Genomic DNA, 23106 nt, shown 5'->3' on the forward strand with positions numbered 1-23106 from the left:
TTAAGTGGACACCTTAATTAACATTTCAATAAAAAAAAGATTAGTTTTGCTAATTAACTAGCATTGTTTTTAGCAAATGAAGCTGAAATGGCGTCTTGGGGACGATTGTAACAATAAGTAAAGGGACGATTGTAACAGCTGAAAATATATAATCTTATGTTTACAAACCATTACTTAACTCTTTAAGAACCACCAATAGTTTCCTATATCATTTATATTATGTTGCATGTGCATTATTTTATTTGTCACCTTTCACAGCATAAATTAAAATTTTTAACCTTTTAAAGTTAAAAGTTTAACACTTTAGGTCTCTGCTCATTATTATTTTTACTCCTAAGACATCACTACTATTTTGATCAATAAAAAAATATATCACAACTATGATAATATGTATAATTAACTATGTTTTAGTTGAATTTATGAACTGTTACAATTGACCCCGTAAGTGGGGACAATTGTAACAAGTGCACGACTGTCAAAAATTTCTAATAACTAATATAATAACATTTAAAATCAGGTATTTATTTATTTTTTCTGGTAGAGGATAGTCTACTTTACTCGTCTGTCAATTAATGCTAATAATATATTGGATTTTTTGTTAGTTAAAAATAGTTAAGTAAAAAATATTACAATTGACCCCACTCTTCCCTACATAAGTGTATAAGATCAGACACAAAAGCATAATGTATCTAATTAAACAAAAAAAATATTTTCTCTCCTTGAATTTCTATTTTTGACTATCAAAATACTGGGCATATCCGCAATCTGAAAAATAGGATACAAGACATCTGGGCATGATAGAGGTTGAGACAGCCTCGGAGATGGTATCACAAGTTGAAACTTAAATTAACATTAAAATTTCAAAACCGCTCTCCTGTCTAAACTGTTAAGGCCACCAGATTGCGAGTTTCTCGTATTTTAAGGGTCAGGAGCACAAATTCATCAAAAAGTGTATATTTATACAAAGAAAGTACGTTTTTTTTTTATCTGAATCTTTTACTGGAGGTATAATGCTCACAAATAAGCATATTTGAGGGTAGGAAGTCAAATTGAGTCTTTTCTTTATTGTTTCAGACTCTACACCCGTGAACATTATAGTTCCAAACAGCTTTTACCTACGGAGTATGTCTAATACTTTTTTCCCCCAACTAGTTCATTTTAATGTTTTTTTAAATCTTTTTCAGAGTCATAAACCCATCTAAATGGAGATTTTCTCCGTTTTCTAATGCTACTTTGTTTGTTGAAGGTTAATAGCTTCTTGAGGTTGCAATCCTCTGATCAAAATAAGTGACCAAGGTATGACTTATTCGATTCGATTTTATGACTTTTTCTATGTCTTGTTGTTTACTTTGATCTTAAATTTGATGACCTTGAAGTGCTCGACTGGATTTATTTTCTTGGACAGCGAATGAAATTTTGCGAGGTATTTCCCTCTCAAAAATTATTGGAAAATGGAGTGGAAATAAGGAATTGTATTGACAAGGCAAACGTCATTACTATTTCAGATGCTCAGCGTTGGTTATTAAGGAAATTCATCCGAATCACGATAGTAGTAATTTTATATCTTTTAAGCTCATCGTGCTCAATAAAGATAACAAGTAATGCAGTTTGGATTAAAAAATGCACTCGTTTACATTTAAACACGTAAATGAATAATGCATTACGTGATTTTCGGTAATTTTGCAAAGCTTACAATAATGACATAACAAAATTTTCAGATGTTGGGGGACAGTCTTATAAGTAATTCAAAACAAGTCTCACCTATATTAGCTAAATTAAGTTTCACAGTAATGTTATTTAAAAACATGCAATTTTGTAAAAGGTGAAGTATCTTATTTAAAACACTTGATAAGTTTAAGGAAACGCTTGGCTGATCCAATAAACTTCAAGGCAATTGAAATTTAAATCAACCAAAAACCAAAACACAATTGAGTCATTTCTTACACATCTTTTTTCGAGAGGCTTGTGTAACTATTATAGAAAAAAGATTCAAAATTTTGCTAATATAACACATCCCTTCACTGGGATAAGAAAGAAAAATGTGAGTAAGCAATTGAATATCTTTGTAGCATAAAGCGCCATTATTTCTTATCTTTGGCATTTCTGATGATTGTTTAAAGATAATGTTAGAAAGAGAGCTTTTAGAGGCGTCAATGTGTCTAAGACCGTTACCTGTAAAAAAATGCGTTGGAAAATACAATCTGTGTTTTTATATTACACTTACAATACTCTTGAAAAAGATGCTTGAATTTGATTAGGGATATTGAATTATCCACTATTGCTTTATATAGCTTGTCCCTCGTTATGTTGCGGTACAACGCCTTGAAATCAATAAAAAGGTAATAAAAAAAATAATCGTCTGTACTTTAAAATACGCTTATTAGAACAAAAGTTATTAAAGACTTCTCTTTTCGAAGCATGGTACGATTTTGAAATATGATGAATATTTAGAGTATAGACGTATGATTTTTACTTATCTGATCCAAATCAGTTTAAAAAGGAAAATATTTGCAGTAGATGTCGCAAGTGCCATTTTCCTGCATTTTATTTTACTTTTATAATTTAGCTTTCATTTTATCTTTAATAACAGTTCCAAGGAATAATTTAATTTTATAAACTTCGTTGAACAGCCGACTCAATTCTATGGGTTTACGACTTCTAATATTCCTCTCCGTAGCCTTGTAATTTTTAACTTAATCCAGAAGACAAGGGAGCTCCTGGATCGAGTCGCTGTTTTTGTGAGAAGAAAGGAAGAGCTTTATTTAGATCATCGCCCTTTTGAGTGCTGATTGTGAATGCTGTATTAAGTTCAACGTCGTGTTCGCTCCTGTGTTGCCATTGGCAGTCGAGTGCATACAGTCTGACGTTGTGTGTGATCTAGACTGAGTAGTAACGGTGCCAGGACGTGGATAATGTCGCAGTCACAAGCAGCAAGTCAATTGTGTTAAGCGTGGACTATGGAACTCAGTAGGTATGTTCAAATTGTAGTGGGAGTTTTTGTCAAGGCAGGCATGCTTGCATCACGTCGGGTCTCCAAGATGGGAACAATCATATCGACCATGTCAACCTTCATTTGTGAAAAGGTACCCCCAAAATAGAATCGAGTTAACATGTCTTATGAACTAGTGAGTTGGAATTGTATTTTTGTAGAGGTGGATACCAGAGTTGGCCGTTGATTACAGTAATCGATTACAACTGTAATTGATTACAGATTATTACAGCTATGTAATCAATTACTTGTAATCATGATTACAAGTAATCAATTACTTGTAATCATGATTACAAATTTCAAAAAATTTTGATTACAGCTGTAATCATGATTACAATTTTGATTACAGTAATCAATTACTTGTAATCACGATTACAAGTAATCAATTACTTGTAATCGTGATTACAACTTTCCAAAAATTTTGATTACAGCTGTAATCATGATTACAATTTTGATTACAGTAATCAATTACTTGTAATCATGATTACAAGTAATTGCGATTATAAGTAATCACAACAAAAACGATTACAAGTAATTATGATTACAAGTAATCAAAATATATGATTACATGTAATCATGATTACATGTAGTTTGATTACATGTAATTGTGATTACTTGTAATCAAACTATACGATTACAAGTTATTACGATTGTATACTATAGTCAAATTTTTTATGTAAGTATTCATGTGTTTACATATTTTTATGTACATAGAATGTACGCACGCATGAACGTACAATTTGCGATTCCTATGCATACAATGTATGCACAAGCGTTGTTTGTACGTACAATATTCATAATTATATTGTAATATACTTAATGCAATGCGCATATGCTTAGTACATATAATTATGTATTTATGATACATGTACGCATGTATGTTAGTTTGTACAAAAAGGCAAAGCTTTGTATCTTTTTATACATAGACAATGTATGTATGAACGTATATGAAAATAATGTTTATGCATTTGCATGCTTTTATGTACTTAAGTGCATATATTGTACAAATTTACGATAATAGCACGTATATACAATGTACGTTTGTATATAAAATTGCACGTATTTGCGTACAATATGTAAGAATGTTATTTAAAGGTACAATATATGCACATAGTTGCGTAAATAAAATGCGTACATGTATACATGCATATTTATATGTACATCTATATATGTGCACGCAAAGTATGTACTTATGTACAACTTACGTATGTACTTGTATAACTACATACTTTGTTAATACTTATGAGCATGTAATGCATGGATGTACAAAAAAATAGTTATATGCGCAATGTACGCATGTGCATACAACGTATACATGTACAGTCAGCCAAAAAAAGAAGATATCACCCTGAATAACTTTCGTTCTAATGATCGGATTTTCACGAACTAAGCGTTAATCTTAATGGTTCTTGGGGGTGACCTCAAATATGCTAATTAATTAGTGCTAACTATTAATTAAGTTACGAAATCAGACACAAAAACGTACTTTCTCTGAATAAACATATATTTTTTCTTACATATTTGGATTCTTAACCTTCAAAATATAGGGGGTAGCCGCAATCTGGGAAATATGGTCCCCATAGTTTGGTCAGGAGCGCGATCCAAAGTTCGTACCCCTTAATGTTAATTTCACTTTTTACGTTTTTAGTCATATTTTAAAAACTAATAAAGCAATTCGAAGAAAATTTCACCCAGTCATAAAACTCATTTACCCAAAGATAATTTCACGAAAAATATAATTTTTAATAATTGTTAATTATTTTTTATTATTTAATTAAGTTAAGGATGAAAAATTTTTGAATTATAAGGTATGAATTTTTTTATACCATATTAATCTACATATTTTTCAATTGAAAAATCTAAAGTTTCAACTGTTTTTATGTATTAGAAGCTGAGAAAAATTAAAATTAATTATTTTAAAAAAATAATTTGGCGACAATGAAGAAATGATTAAATGAGGCGATTAATATTAAAATGTGATAAACTTGCGAGGAACTTGACTTCGCGCGCTTAGCATAAAATTTCATTCATATTTTTTTCGCTAATAATCGTTTGCTTTTCTTTTCATTTTTATTTTTTAAGCTATAAAATACGATGCCTCTTTTTTAGTCGTCTGAAATTCTATTTGCAATTTAGTAAAGAAATTTGAAAAAACATTTTATTGAATAAAAGACATTTTATTCAGAGAATGTGGAGTTTTATAAAAGCATGCTTCTGATAGAATATGATTATACAACAGATTGTGCTTCTTTAATGTGATTATTTTTAATTTTTTAGTTTTTTTTTCTCAATAACTGATAAAATTTCAATAATATACAAACGAATGAATAAATTTGGAATAAAATATTCATAAATTTCTCGAATATATATTCTATAAATTTTAATAAAAATACGTAGTCAACATTTTTAAGCATCTCTCACAACATCGCAAATTTCTCAAAATCTTATAGGGTAAACTAACCAGTGATGGAATACTTAAGCTTAGCTTGTCTTTAAAAAAAAATCATAAAAATTTCAAAATTTGTAATTTTAGCTAAATGACGTATTTGTTATTAAATGCATGTCGACATATTTGTTATTAAATGCAAATTATGTAAAAAAAAAATTAGATAACTTACATAATATTGTTTTAAGCTTTAGGTGGTTTAAATAATAAGTAGTAAGATAACCAAGTGAAGGAACAGTTCTTAAATTGAATAAACACTAAATTTTCCAGTGAATGAACACTTAATTTTGAGAATGTTTGATGCTCGTTAGGAATCCTTAGTCGCCCTGTAGATGATATATGTCGCCCTGTAGATGCCTGAATTGACGGATGTTAACACAGGCGGGCATTAGGAAAAAAAATCTTTTAAGTTTTCGTGCCCCCATTTCAGTATCTTAAGGGCCTTACGAGCTCTGTTTAAAAAGAGAGTATCATATCAGATATATATATATATAAGAAAACAAAGATAATCATAGTAACAGTATTTGGTGGTAAATGTAACTTATCGTAATTGAAGAATATGCTGTGCGACATTTTATGGTGAATTTGCGAACGTAAGTTTCAGAATGTATCGAAACATGTAGATGCTATTTGCTAATCATCTTTATCCAAAGAAAACCATGTAACGTAAATATCTAGCAAAATGAAGCAGTTTTTTAAACAATGAATCATACAATATGCAACATATTATTTCAATATCTTCTTCTTAAACATAAAATATTTCAATGTTTTTAAAATGTCACTAAACATTCAGCAATTCATTGAGTTATAGAAAAAAGAAATATCGTAAATTATAGAAAACCTTGTGAATGTGCATTAGAATTACTATACAATCTACATTTTATTTTTCAAGCACTTTTTTTTTCTTCAAACTTTCATGCCCAGAAGACTCGATTAAAGCTGTAAAAATCATTATCCCTAAATTTTTGTATATAACTAATTTTGTATATAGCTAAAATTTTGTATAAGTTATGTTAATTTGATTTTAGTATGAAGTCCTCTAATAAACATAGCAAAAATAGCATAATCTAAATAATATCAGATAAAAAGTTCATGTACTTAAATTCTAAAAACTTATAAATCGATTCAAATTTTCTTTTCAAAGGAGAATAAAAAAAGTTTTTTTTTTTTTTAAGTTTTTTTTTTTTGCTTTTTGGACATAAATGAACTTAAAAATTGTTTATTGCCTAGAAACTTCGAGATGTTTTCTATTAACTATTAATTAAACCTCTCAGAGCAATCACAAAACATTATTTCAATTTTTTTACAGTCAGAAATTGGTTGCCTAGCAACCTAGTAAAATTAAGCGTTTCTCTTTTGAATCAGTCAATGGGTTATCTTAAAATATTTATTTGCGCAGGCGACTTTTTTGGCGGTTTTCTGAACTATCGCCAAACATATAAACCTTTATTGCAACCCAATTTACGACCCATTTGTTTTAAAATTTTGTCTACCCCCCCTAATTCAAGTGTCTAGATTCCAAATATGTAAAAAAAAATATATGTTTATTCAGAGAAAGTACGTTTTTGTGTCTGATTTCGTAACTTAATTAATAGTTAGCACTAATTAATTAGCATATTTGAGGTCACCCCCAGGAACCATTAAGATTGACACTTAGTTCGTGAAAATCGGATCATTAGAACGAAAGTTATTTAGGGTGATATCTTTTTTTTTTTGCGGACTGTACATAATTACAAGTAATGTACAAATACATGCGTACATTTAAATATACGTAATTACAATATACACATACATTGTGCATACATTAAAAAAATTTATATGAGTAAAGTTATTAAAATTTGTTTTAAAATTTATTCTAAGGCATATGAAACTCGACCACATATTTTTTAGAAAGCAAACGATAATTTTATTTGGAATTTCTAAATATTAATTCCACACATAAAATTTACCGCTTTTCTTACCATTTAAAAAATTTCTATGAATCATACATTATGTTATAAAAAAAATAAATCTGTATTGTCAAACATTTCATGAAAATACCTGAAAATAATTTTTTATTCAGAGAATTTCAAAATGATTTAGAACAATTAAAGCTGAAAACTAAATTTAAATATCGTTTGATTTTGTCATTTAATTTACTTGAGTCATTAAAAGTTAACTTACATGCATTTTATTTATTGCATTGTACACATATTTAGACATAAATGTAATGTACATATGTATACGTGTAATGTATGTACGCATGTACAATGTATGTACATACATTCATGTATTGTACGTGCATATATAGTACATATGGATATGCATACATGGAACATACGTGTATTGTACATGTGTGGATACATTCATTGGACATATATACGTTGCACCATATGCATAGATAGGGATAGCATGCATGTACACATGTAAAATTTGTACGAAAGAATCATGCCCAATATATTTATGCACATATGTACTGTATATGTACACACATATGTACATTATATGTTCATTTCATCATATGTACATTATATGAATATACAACTGTACGCTATATGTATATACATCTGCACGCTATATGTATATACATCTGCACAATATATGCATCTCAAATGTGTGTATGTACGTACGTTATGCATGTCGAATGCATGTATGAATATATGTGAAATATAAATACAACCAATGTACTTACAATCGTACACAAATGTATTATGCATATTTGGATACTTACATTGAGCATGGACATATTACGTACATGTACATAAATACACTGGACATGCATATCATGTACATGTACATAAATACACTGGACATGCATATCATGTACATGTATACATACATATATTGTACATCCTACAGATATACCTATATTGTGCATGCATACATATATTGTACTGTTCATAAATAAATTGCACATGCATGCATGGGACATACATTGTGCAGACCATGTATGTATGTTCGTACAAACACAAGTACTTGTATATACATACGTACATGAACATAGATATACATTTTACGTACACAAATATTTGCATAAAATGCATATATTCATTGTGTATAAATGTACATGTCTACATTGTTTGCACATGCATACAAAATTATTATCTATATACATACGTACATATACTTTATACCTACAATATAAGTGTATGTACATGTGTGTGAAACTAAAATGTCTGAACATATGCACTAGATAAAATCATATGTACATACATTTTAGTTACATTCATTTGTACGTATACAAATACGTACAAAATGCAGTACATGTTAATACGTGCAAAATGTATCATTATAAAATACATTCTACTATCTACTGTAAAATATAATCATTTATAAGAATACAATAGTCTTGTAATCGTGTAATTAGATTACATGTAATCATAATTACATGTAATCAAATTACATGCAATCATATATTATGATTACTTGTAATCATAATTACTTGTAATCGTTTTTGTTGTGATTACTTGTAATCGCAATTACTTGGAATCATGATTACAAGTAATTGATTACTGTAATCAAAATTGTAATCATGATTACAGCTGTAATCAAAATTTTTGAAAATTGTAATCATGATTACAAGTAATTGATTACTGTAATCAAAAAATGTAATCGATTACATTTTTGGCCAACTCTGGTGGATACCCTACAGAGGCTATAAAAAATTGAGGAAATGGAATGGATTTTTTTCGAGGACACCTGGAAAAATATATTTTTGTCATTGCTTTTGAAGAAGAGCAAAATTCTTTTTCTCTGCGCTTTCACTCATTTTATTTTCAATACAGCATGAAGATATTACGAATAATGAATCATAGACTGGAACGAAGGCATCCAAACACAATTTGACCATCAAAACCAGATTAACTACCATCGGATGACTTAATAAGGTATCAACGTTTCCTAATGAGATCGAAGATTTAATCAATTTAGATTTAAATTTTTCTCAAAACGCAGTTGTTAAAATTATATTGCCGTAAGAAAGTCTTCCTGAGTGTTCAAAAATAGTCTCTTTAATTACAAATCATTGACAAATGTCAATCAATCCTCCACTCGTCTGCGTTTAGTATTATTCGCTTAATTGAGAAAAGACTTATGATTTCTGGTTTTAGGAATTGTGATTCAATTTTTCACTGGACATCTTCGAAAGAAAGATCCTCAGAGTCATCTTTGGCGAAATTGTTGTTGGGGATGTTGGAGGACCAGGTATAACTTCGAGCTCTACCGACTCTGTAAGCGTCACCCAAATTACACAAATAATTCGCAGTGATAGGCTGAGAGGGCTGGACCATCCACGCAGATGCCTTGAAAATAGCGTCATGAGAATCGTCACCTTTAAGAACACCGAGGGGTCGCATCCTAGAGGCACACCCCCTACTAGATGGCTCAACGACATCGAAAATGACCTGAAAACCCTAAGGATTAGAAATTGAAAGGTAGTTGCCATAGATAGGAAGCGCTGACATTTATCAGCTGTTGAGGCAGCCGAGGCCAGCAAGGGGCTGCTGTGCTGACAAAGAAAAAAAAAGAAGAAGAAGAAAAAGGGGAAGAAGAAGAAAGAGGGGAAGAATAAGAATAAGAAGATGCGTTAATTTTTGCAACTACAGCTTTTCCTGTTTTGACTGGAGCTTTTTAATTCAGATATCTTTGGTTACACTTACAGTATTTAGGGTTTTCCTTTTAAATACAAACGGAAATTTTTTTAATTCCTAAAGTGATTCTTTCTTATGTTCAGTTTTTTTCAAAAATTGTTTCCTCATGTTCTAACTGGGATTCTTAATCAATCTGAGATCTATTTTTGCGTTTTCTGATTCCAAAGTTGCATTTCGTAATTCTAACTCCATGTTTTAATCTTATTTCATTTCATATTTTTCTTCTTTTCATCGATTAATTTATGAATTTAGCAATGCTCTCGCAAAATTTTCTTCATAATTAGAATTTTCAACAATCGCTGTTTTAGACTCTCAACACCTAATTCATCGTCAATAAATTGCAAGTCTTCTTTCCTTGCTTTTAGCATGGTGAGCAATTTTTTAGAATAATATGAAAAGAGTCCCACAAAGGGTTACTCACATGATTTTTCTTAGGAAATCAGTTCGTTTATTGGTACCTACTGCTCCGAAATGACGAGTATTAGAATATTCCAAATAAATACAAGTATATTAACAGCAACAATAGATTTATTAATTCTCATTTAAAGCACACGCACACACACAGATATATATATATATATATATATATATATATATATATATATATATATATATATATATATATATATATATATATATATATATATATATATATATATATATATATATATATATATATATAATGTACAGGGTGTCTCAGTTAAACGTTTCAGAACTCCTAAGAGAGGGTAGGGTGCATCCTGACGATTCAAAATCATATAGCAATGTGGGGACGGAAATGCTTTCCTGAAGCAGTAATGAACACAGAAGCACCATAAAGAAAAGAGATCGTAAGTGAAAAATCGTTTAAATAATATTAGAAAAAGCATAAGGTACATGGGTCAAAGTATGTGTTGGAAGTTTCTGCCACATTCTGCAATACTCCAGGCATATCTCGAATTTTTCCGGCTACTACTGCGATTCTTGCAACCAGCTCCTCAGCATTGTCAACAGGGGTGTCATAAGCCAGTGTTTTCATATGACAACAGAAATAAAAATCAAGACATGATAGGTCAGGTGACCGAGGAGGCCAACGCACTGGACAGCTCGGAACTTTCGTACATCGCCATCTACCGCGTCTGGAAAGCATATCCGACCCCCCATTGCTATATGATTACGAGTCGTTAGAATATATATATATATATATTAATACAATTAATTTATTGAATTTATTAGAAATAATTGTATTATTTTGAATTGTATTGTGCTGAATTAACTGAGCTGTATTACGTGGGTTGAAACTCAAGTGCGCAATCTTTAAATTTGCACCATGGACAGCCCGTCAATTTCGAAGAATAGTAATTGTACCGATAAGAAGCAGATTAAAGTTTAAGTTGCTGTCATGCATGCTGATCTATGTCATCTGGGACTAAATAAAAAAACTGCCATGTAAAGCCACAGTATGTTATGAGTAAGTCTGGGAATATATTTTTCCAGATTTTGAGCCCAGAGAAATAAGAAAGGCAATGGAATGGAGTTTAAAGCAAAAGTGTCGTTTCAACCATCAATGGCCAGTCTCAACCAGGCATTTCAAAATGCTCTATTTTTAAAAAAAGTGATGTTTCTTGTTTTATAAAAGAATAAAAGTAATATTTAAAAATTACCTTAAATACTGAGTTTCAATTTTTTCTGTACTGTAATCAAAGTAAATTCTAAAAAAGTGATGATAGCTTTAAAAAACATCCCATGAAAATTTAAAAATTGCACAAAGAAGCTAGATTTTAATTGGTGCCCAATCGCAAGTTTTTAAAGTACAAACGTTCTTTACAGAATAATATCGAATTTTATATATGAAGATGTATAAAACGAATTTAAGGGGCGCTTATTAATTAACAGCCAGTATCTATTTAAAAAAAATTTAAACTTCAATGCCTAAAACTAGTAGCTTCGTTTTATCTTGTGACATCACAACATAAAAACTTACTCACAATCCTCGGGATGTTTACCATGCACAACGAAGGAACAGCCACGTATTACATCATTTAAATCTTGAATATACTCTAGACGTTCATTGGGTGGAAATGTAGCTATGTCATTATATCTAGAAAGAGGTAGAGCCTATATAAAATAAATGGTTTTCAGTATTGAGTAAAATATAACCCTGGTTTTATACTTCTTCTGCAATTCTGGAAACACATCTGCGAACATTACATATATAATATATATATATATATATATATATATATATATATATATATATATATATATATATATATATATATATATATATATATATATATATATATATATATATATATATATATATATATATATATATATATATATATATATATATATATATATATATATATATTAGTAATAATATAAATTTACTCAAAAAAAAAATTTAAATATAATTTAAAGGAAATTTAAATAAAGTTGTGCGTTTACAGAGCAACACTTCTTCAGGGGACACACTGTCTGTAAACACACAGGAGTCTTTCTGTTGTTAGTTGCAAAGCCAAAACTAACAAAACTTTGCCACTAACAACAGAAAGGCTCCTGTGTGTTTACAGACAGTGTGTCCCCTGAAGAAGTGTTGCTCTGTAAACGCACAACTTTATTTAAATTTCCTTCAAATTATATTTAAATTTTTTTTTTGAGTAAGTTTATATTATTACTAGTATACATGATTTGAATTTGGTTTTAGCTGCCTTGTGCGCTGTTCCAATTTGAATTTGAATTAATGTAGTTATGGTTATTTCTATTTACCTACCTCCTGTTTAATTTACTTCACTTTAGAATTTGAATTAATGTAGTTATGGTTATTTCTATTTACCTACCTCCTGTTTAATTTACTTCACTTTAGAATTTGAATTTATGTTTGGATATATATATATATATTTATATATATATATATATATATATATATATATATATATATATATATATATATATATATATATATATATATATATATATATATATATATATATATATATATATATATATATATATATATATATATATATATATATATATATATATATAGGAAAAAAACTAATATAGTTCTTAGGAGAAGAAAAAATATCATATGTAAAATATTTTTAAAGACTTTTAAAAATTTAATACAAAACATTGGAAATTATTAAACAAATAGCAGAAATAGTTAAGAAAAGAAAATTGAGAAAAAGCGATTCGTTTTGGTGGATATTTTTTGAAAATTGGTTATACCCCCAAGTAACTTTTCTTGTTTTTAAGATTTAAAAAAATTCTCATCTTTAATAAAATATTTACTGCTCAAATAATGCACCACTTCTTCTGAAGTATATAAATTGCCATTTTATTATGGAAAATCGCAATAACAAATTGATGAAATGAAAGACTCGATGCCTGATAACACAGTTTGGGCAATAAATGAAAGTCGGAAGAGAAATCAACTGCAATAATTTCATGCAATCCTGCTGCAGAATTCAATCGAAAAAGGAATTTATATTTACTAACCATTTTATCTATCAAAAAGCCATTTTCGCAAATACGCTCCGGTAAGCAATTACATTCAAGTGGATGATATCGTCGATATTCTTCCCATAATATCTTGCACCAATCTGGTTTAATCTCCTCACATATTTTCGATATATTTGATCTGCAAAATTGAATGATGGAGAGAGTTTCTTAATTTCTCAATAACTTACTTAATGCATTTATTACTTAATGTATTAATGTATTATAATGCACTTACTTATTAATGTATTAGGAAAATATCATAGTTTAGATGAAAGAAAATTTCTCATTTCAATTTTAAATTGAAATTTTTTCGTCAATTTACTTCAAAAAACACACTTTGCTCGCTCTATTACTTTCCAGAAATTCTGTGTTATCGATATATTTGTTAACAAATTGTATTGCAAACAAAATATATTGCATATTGCATGGTACCATAATCAAATATGAAAATCGAAATTAGTGTTGAGGAATAATATGAAGCTCTATTTTATCTTACATAAAAATAACTGCAGAAAATATCGTAAACCTAGCTTAAATATTCATTGAAATAAGGAAATTTTTAGAAAAATTCTTTTTTTCTTACTTGCGCTTTCTTACTATAACTTCGGAAATATTCAATGAAATTAAACAAAATTTTTGCAGTAATTTATAATTAATACTAATAAACATCATTTTAAAACTTGAAAAAATTCGTTGAATTTGATAATTAATATGAAGGACTTTATGTTAAATTAAAAATGTCGAGAATTCCTCTCAATAAAAATTCCGCTCTAAGCAATTTTACTGTAAAGCTCCAGGAGTGATGAAAAACAACGAATTATATTAAAGATTAGCAAACTACAAAAAGATTTATTTTATTAATTATTTTGCGTCATCATTCGACAGACAACAATAACTTAAAAAGGAATCTCGGATGCAGACGGAGATATTTTTCTACCTCCAAAGTGCGTATATAAGTGAATATTTTTATATCGTATCGGGTTGTTCGGAAAGTAATTTCGTTTCTTGGAGGGAAAATTATAGACAATTTCCGTATAATGAATAAATATTTTATTAAATTATATATTATCCACTCTAGTTCAACACCTTTTGCCATCTCTCTGGTAGTAACATGATTCCACGCTCATAAAAGTTTTGGCCTTTGCTGGCAAAAAACTGATCCAGGAGATTTTTGACCTCTTCATTTGAAGTAAAGGTTATAGAGTCCAAAACATTTTGCAGTGACCGGAACAAATAATAATCCCTAAGGTGCCAGATCTGGAGAATATGGTGGGTGTGGCAGTGTATCCCATTCAAGCTCTGAAAGCTTTTGGCGAGTGAACAAACTTGTATGCGGTCTCGCATTATCTTGGTGGAACACTATACCTTTTCTGATGATTAATTTTGGCCTTTTCTGTTGAAGTGTATCATTCAGTTTGTTCAGCTGACGACAGTAAACTCCCGAATTAATTGTTGCGTTATCTGGTAAAAGCTCAAAAAGAAAGCTATTCCTTTAAAATCCCACCAAACAGACACTAACACCTTTTTTTGATGGATAGTTGCTTTCGAAATGCTTTGAGCCGGTTCATCTTTTTTGCTCCATGATCTCTTGCGTTTGACATTGTTGTAGACAACCCATTTTTCGTCCCCAGTAATGATGAGCTTCAAAAATGGATAATTTTCCTGAAGTTTGAGAAGCGAATCAAGACGTCAACGTGACGACACGAATTTCTCTCCGTGAGAACATGGGGAACCCATATATCGAGCTTCTAGGTTAAATTCGGGCCTTTCAAGTGGTTATAAACAGTTGAATTCGATAAATTTAAATTCCCAACAATCTCACGTGTTGTTATTCGCCGATTTTCATCAACTAATGCCTTTATCGAGTCTTTATCAGCTTCAACTGGCGTTCCAGAACGTGGTGCATCCTCGACATCAAAATTGCCGGATCGAAATTTTGCAAACCAGTTCTGTCCCTGGGTTTACTGTCAGCACATCTTCTCCATACGCATTGGTTAATTTATTTCTGGCACGAGCAGCATTTTTACCATTTTTCTACAGTAAAAAAGTAAAATATGACGAAAATACTGCTTATTGCTCTCCATATTTAAAAGGGCACCAACCACAAATCTACTGCGAAGAATTAATTGAACTTTTTCACACACAAGCCTTGCTATATCAGCTCTCAAAACATGTAACGATAATGCGGCTTAAGTGTGAAGTTGAGTTCGAAAAAATACAATTAAATCCTCTGTCGGAAAAACGAAATTACTTTCCGAACAACCCGATAGAATATCTCCGAGTCATTCCCTATTCATATCTTCTGTAGATTCAGAGGGAGCTTGCATGCGTTTTTCGAGATGATGCTTAATAACATCTTTTTATCCTCTTAATGTCTTTTATCCCATCCCCTGAATTTATCAGTTATTGGGATCCAGAGTGTTGTATAGTTGAGAAGAATTGAGGTGAATTCCCTGAAAAAAAATTTCTGAAGTATTTTTCTTCTACGCTTATCAGTGATATTGAAAGTTACAGGATAAACAAGTAAGATTTGGTAATGAAAGAGTTTGAAAATACTTACCCATCATAATTACAAATGGTGATGGAAGGTAATTCTGTCACTTTACTGTTAGTTAGTTGTATATCAACAACAGTTTCATACTTCCAAAACAGTTTCAGTAATTCAGAAGATTGATAAGTATATCCCGCTAAACAGGACAGAAATACCAATAGAAGAGCGTATTTCTTGGTTTTACTCTCAGCCATAAGAATTTGAGGAACGCCAGTCAGCATCGAATCCCGAAAAACGTTCGTCAAATATTTGGACCAAAATTTGTTTTTTCTGTTTTTGACATTCCTGAAAGGAAATGGCGTCAAAAAATATATGATTGTTAACAACAAAAAGGTTTTAAGATCAAAAAGACAGAATTATTTTTTATAGCAAAAAATAATAATAAATGCTTTGTATTGCAAGAGTATGTGCTATAAAGTGTCTGACAGTTAAATATTTTTTATGTACAATATGTATTTATGAATTCTTTCTCTTATTGACCTTAAGAATGTTTCTTAATGAACATGTAAATGTATGGGTTTAGAATCATTAAAAAAATATTATATGTACGTTAGATTGATTGAATGTAGGGTTTAAAGCACAAAATCCAAATTAGGACAGGCTGCATACGTAAGTTAGAAGATTTAAATTGATTAGTAGAGACAGAGAAAAAACAATTGTTGGTCAAAAAACGCAAGGAAAGTATTCAAAGCATCAAAAAACAATATATCGATTTCATAGTTACACCTTCAGTTTCATCATCAAATAAACTGGATTTAGATAATTGCTTTCAATAGTCTCATCAGTGGCTACTGCAAATATGAAACGATTTTGTTTTATTTCTTTAAAAATACATTATTTAGTGACTCATTATGGGTATAATTTAGCTGATTTCGTGCTTGCTAGAATGATCCGAAAGATATATAAGGTTCCCGTTGCAAAATGTCTGATAGGAAGATTGTAACTGATTTGCTGATATTTTAGCACTGTGAGTTGCATATTAGTAGCATTAGTAGCTAGTAGGAATAATCATGCGAAATAGTCTTAATAGGGATTATTCTGATATGCTGGCTGCCAATCTAAAAACTAAATTTCATCATTTGCGGAAACAATGTCTTTTTTATAATTGTTAATTTCTTAAATTTTTCTTATGTCTTAGAAAAGAGGATAATGATGATTTCTCTTTCTTTCTCTTAATAACGAATTCAAAAAATACTATTTAAGAGAAATAAAGCATAAAATGTTTGAACATGTTAATGATATCTTTTGGTGACATAACATTTAATGCTTAGTTCCACTTTTAAAATGCAATCCATTTTAACATTACATAACACATGCTTTCAAATTATGACTAACCAATAACTTTCTGTTCTTTTCCATTTAATGAATTTCTGTAACAAAGTTTTTTATTTTTTTACCGATTTTTTTCAATGTAGTACAAGTTATTGCTTAAAATATTTACCTAACACTATAATCTATCAGATTTTAATAAAAATGTTTGTAGAGAAGTCTCTAAACAATTTTGTAACTTTTGAAGACAATTTGTCAGAGGGATTGTTAAGTTTTTCGAAACACTAATCGCCATATATCCGGAATCAAGGTATTTCTGCATGCAATTTTTTAACTTGTTAATCTAAAGGTAATGTCTCGTAAAAAATATTTTTATAACTGTTCTTTGTTATTTAATTTGCCAATAGTTAAAGTTATTTAAATTGCAGGATATATAAAGTTTTTAATTTTTTTAAGGCGCGAAATTTTTGAATGACGGAATCCAAAATTTGATTGGAATGGGTTGATTAGTTCTTAATAAGTATAAATTTAAACATACGATCTTTCTAAGATAACATAACATTTTGCGTATTATATCTCCGTTGATAAAATACGCAAAACATTAAATTTTCCCCACTGATCCCTCAAATACTAACATTTCGAGGGTTCCATCTCGAATCCTTACTATTAAGTACTCAAAACTATCTTTAAACATAAAACCCCAGGAAAAGCAACCAAACTAGTTTTAAGTGTTTTTAATGATACATTTTAAGTGCGCTAGTGTTAAGTGTTAAAATTTTAAGTGCTGCTTATAGAGTATGCCTAAATTCTCAAGTACGCGACTGTATTTTTGTTCCACGCTGTCAAAGTCTGTTATTTAACTTCAAAACTGTGTTTAAAGTTTCAAAAGCAATTCTTTCGGAAAGCATATCTCTTTTTTTTGACTAATTAAAACATTGTACTGCAGTAATTTGAGAGAATGTGATTGTAAGAAGATTAATAGTGCAGCAAAAAAAAAGTGAATGAGCACAAGAAAGCATATAAATTGACATACTGTAGCTTCAGTTTCATAAACAAAAACCTTCATCAGTGTCTAGGAATCCGGAAGGTGGAGGTGAAGAGACAAGCAAATGTAAATTGTTTTAACCAATGGGAACAAAAGAGCATGTTTGAAGAAGGAAATAATGCAGAGATAAGAAACAGGTGTGAGGGAATTTGGTGAGAACTGCAGGGTGCAACAGATTAAATTAAAATGAACTTCAAAACATTGGGAAAAGGTTAGATACTCGAAAAATCCTTAACTAAATTATTGGAGTTCTTAAAAATTAAGTTCGAAAGGTGAAGAACAGTGTTGAATGTTTTTTGTAGAAGAAAACTCAAACCTATAATTTGAATTCCAACTGTGATTTGATGAATTCCCTTGCCATCTATAATATCAATAAATATTTTTTTATTTACACTGGGATGTATATTTTTCACTAATTTTTGTCTAGGCTTCTTAATGCACCCGAAAATAAACAGTAAATCAACTAGAGTTAAACACTTTCTGTTGCGAAATTTTGAAATTATTAAATTTTTTTGTAAACTTAAAACGGCTATTGACAAATAAAACTTTTTGAAAATGCATAATTACTGCTTTTGAGATTTATCAGTATATTTTTAAGGAGGATTAAGGTTTCCAATCCGTAAATAAAACAAAATTCATAAAAAAAAGCTTTCAACTTGATGGTTTGTTCATTGATTTGGTGAATGTTGTCTATACGCCCACTTTTATTTCTTCAATAAAAAATAATTTTTTTTATGCTCGGAATTTTTTGTACGTCTTAATGAGTGTAATGTAAACATATTTCAAGGAAAATAACACCACATTTTATAAAATTTATATGATTGGCCTAAAAAGGATTAAGATAAGTGGGTTTATTAACAGGGGAAAAATGATTCCCAGGGTACTCAAAAGGAACTGGTCAGGAACTGATTCAGGAACTATGGTTTAATGTAAACAATCAAAATGTTTAAGCTAAATTCGGAGAGCTTGGTGGATTGCGAAATTGTAGGAGAAATCAAAAATATTAAAAAGACGGTCTGCAGCGTTATTTTAAGGTAAAGCATTTTATTTGACTCTGAGGAAGGTCCTTGTTTAGAGGACACATAAGTATCAATTTATGTACTCTCATTTATCCACATTGCACAAATTATTATCCTCTCCTTCAGTGAATTTAATAGCTTTTTAAAGTCTTTGATATTTATAAATTTAAAAGTCTTACTTGTTCCTTTCTTGATGATTTATTCTCAGTACTCTGGTCTTTTTAATAGTAAAATTTCGAAAAGGAAATTTCAGCAAAGCAAACGCTGTACTCAAGAAATCGAAAACTGCAACTAATGATATACCCAGCCACATACCCACATAGCCTCCAATGTTACCAAAAAGTTCAATGCTCTAAAATAAAAATAAAAAGACATTAAGCACAACTATTGATAACTATACCTTTATAACTGATTAACACTTAAATTGTTAATGTGCAGATAGTATTAAAAAATATTCTCTTGCTAATCTTGAAAAATAGTAATTTTGAAAATTTGTCAGATAGAAAGCTATAGGGGCAAATTTGGAGACCATTGATTCAGCATAGAAGTATATACTTTCCCGATCAAAATTAATTGAAAAGTTTTGATTATATTTAAAGTTAGAAATTTTCATTTACGCTATTAAATTTCTATCAAAAAAGTGACCCAAAAATGATATTACATTACATTACATTATACTAGGAGGCTACACCCCCTGCTCGCAGGCGCTCACCAACCCCCGGAACTGCTTTCGCAGTTCATTTCGGATTGCTTCGCAATCCAATGCTCGCTTTGCTCGCTCATTGGATACGTTCTTAACGTCTAGTTTTTGTATACTTTTTTGAATACTGAAGTTCCGAAAACTTTTCACTGTAGAAAATTCTAAACCTGTACACTTCAATTTTAATTTGAAATTGCAAACAGTTCACATATTTTTCTTAATCATACTATTCTAAATTTCAATTGTTGAGAAAAGTAACTGTTGTAAGTTTTGTTTTAAAGTCTTTCCCACCAGAGTGTTAAAGTCATGTGTTGTAAAACAATATGAAATAGTAGTCTGCCGCCGGATGTAAAGCATCGGCTTTGATGAAGATAATTCTGTATTTTTAATTCTCTGAAGGGAGCCACCTTAATAATATGGAATTTGTAAAATAAATGTATATATTTTTGATGGTTGATGAAGCCCATCATTTTGTGTTTTCATCAGTGTTCAGAAGCAGAACAACTACATGTTTTTTAATTTATCACAAAAATATAATATGTATAAAAAGCAAAGAAAAGAGTAAGAAAGTGAGTACAGTCATAGAAAAAGTTGAAATTATAATATAGTATTTGTCAGTTAAAATAAAATTTTTTGTTTATGTCATTGCTAACAATTCAAATTTTTCTGAGGCAACTCTCAACCTCTAAATATTATTTTTTTTTATGTACACATTTCTAAATGTCAGTATTCAATCACAAAACAACTTAAAGTCCTCAAATTTAGCATGAAGTTGTAAAATGTAATGAAAGAGGGTCATAGCAATAATGTAAGTAGAAGTAAAGTTAGTACTGTAAAATTAAAACAATATTTTTAATCAATGAGCCAAGTTCTTCAAGAAGCAGTTGTAGAAGTAGGTTGTTTATTTAAAACTTTTTATAGAATTTCTTTAAGAACACAATTGTTAATTTGGGCATTTGGCGATACAACACTTTTAGAATTGAAGGACTTGTTACGTCAAGCGCTCAGGTATCATAATTTTGATCTAGTTAGATTTATGCTGCTAAGTTAACTTTCAAAAATTCTATGGCTGGCAACTTTTTATTTTTTAAGTTGTTTATTTTTATTTCTTTCAGAATTCGTTATTTTTTTAGCGAAATGTTTTTTAACCTAACAGAATTCTTTGCCGACTGTTTTCTCTATGAATGAAGAAAATAAAGTAAATGTTTAACTGTTGCGAAAAGAATCGTATTTAGTTGTACAAAGTACTTCAGCCAAAATTTGGGAGCCACGTAAGAGAATTATATATATTAGATCAGAAACACGTCATTAAAAGGCAGAATGCTTTGGTGTTTTCAAAACAAAGCAAACGTTGCCACCGGCGGAAAAGAAATACAGCCAAAATTTGGGAGCCACGTAAGAGAATTATATATAATAGATTATATTATATTTTATTATATTTTATTATATTATATTATATTATATTATATTATATTATATTATATTATATTATATTATATTATATTATATTATATTATATTATATTATATTATATTACATTACATTACATTACATTACATTATATTATATTATATTATATTATACTATATTATATTATATTACATTACATTACATTTGCGACAAATATCGTGATCGCAATGTTCTCCGATTTCGAAATGAAGTTTGCTAAAAATTAAAAATGATTATGAAATATTCATGAAAAAACTCACTTCAAATTTAGGACTAGAGTTATATGTAGTAATTTCCAAGTTGCTCAGGTCAATAGAAATTTCAATCCACTCTGCAAACCTTAAAAATAAATAAATAGATGAAACTCAAGATAGTTAAATTTAAGTATTTAGTGTTTAATCGTCTTTGGTAATATACGTTTTTTTTAAAAACAATCCGAGTAAGAAATTAATCTTTTATTAATAAAGTCATTTTAGAACTCTAGCCGATTGCTTTTATTATCTATCTATCTATATAAAAATGAGTGTCTGTGCGTATGTCCTTATTAATATGTCTTATACCCTACAACCGAAATCTATGAAACTTGGCATATAAATAGTTCAAAGCACGAGGAAGATCACTGTCGACATTAGAGCATTCTACGACAAATAGTTCCAGCAGGGTGATCGAAAAACGAAGTGGAGTTTTCTGATTGGTTAAGCGTTCGCCATTGTTTTAAATTTAACGAATCAATTTCTACAAATTTCAAGATACACCAGTAATAATTGCTAGCTTTGATCAAAAAATAGTTTATTGCACGTATTTAAGTATTTAATTAGTTTATACTCGTTATGTCAGATGAATTCATTGAACATTATGTGGTAACACGCGTAGTTTACGTCATCAAATAAACTTTGTCTGATAGTTCTCACGAGTTCTTATTTTATTTATATTAGTTCTTTTAAAAGTGTTTTTAAGAATTACTTATTTAAAAGCAGTGGTAATGGAATAGAAAAAAATACTTATGTATTCAAAAGCAAAAATTAATGCGAAAGTGGTACTCATTCATTTTGTCTCCATGTATCGCAAATGTGAGTTAGTTCCATTAAAATGTCTTCCACGAACGCAAATTTCTCTCAATATTTCATCCAGGAGATCCTTTGTCTTCTGGATTGGGTTCAAAATTACAAGGCTGTGGATGTTAACGTTGGTAGTCGTAAACCCAAAATGGGGTCGGCTATTCAACGAAGGTTATAAAATTAAATATAATTTATTCAGAGCCGTTGGGGCTCAGGAGATAGAGCGTTCGCTTTCCTAATGAGGTGAGCCGTGTTCTAACCCCTCCGATGACTGGCCAATACGAATTCAGCACACCGACCACAGTGCTGATGTAAAATATCCTCAGTGTTAGATGTAGATGGATCATGGGTTAGAGACTCTTTGCCATCAGGCTAACCGTGGGTGGTTTGCGCGGTTTCCCTCTCCATGTAGCGTAAATGCGGGTAAGTGCCTTCAAAAAGTACTTTAAGGCAAATATTTTCATAA

At 29.7% G+C, this 23106-nt stretch overlaps 1 protein-coding gene across 1 annotated transcript in view; it reads right to left on the minus strand.

Moving 5' to 3' along the window:
• The window catches only part of LOC107436596 (uncharacterized), a 111673-nt gene that overhangs the window by 59421 nt on the left and 29146 nt on the right, over positions 1 to 23106 (minus strand). The window contains exons 9-13 of the mRNA XM_071184101.2: positions 21843 to 21921; positions 19613 to 19785; positions 16110 to 16385; positions 13547 to 13688; positions 12027 to 12160 (exon numbers count right to left, since the gene is read on the minus strand). Coding sequence (XP_071040202.2) covers positions 12027 to 12160; positions 13547 to 13688; positions 16110 to 16385; positions 19613 to 19785; positions 21843 to 21921 — 804 coding nt within the window. The remainder of the gene's footprint in view (positions 1 to 12026; positions 12161 to 13546; positions 13689 to 16109; positions 16386 to 19612; positions 19786 to 21842; positions 21922 to 23106) is intronic.

Source organism: Parasteatoda tepidariorum, chromosome 10, assembly GCF_982258835.1.
Source record: "Parasteatoda tepidariorum strain Cologne lab strain chromosome 10, Ptep-v5.0, whole genome shotgun sequence".
NCBI lineage: Eukaryota > Metazoa > Arthropoda > Arachnida > Araneae > Theridiidae > Parasteatoda > Parasteatoda tepidariorum.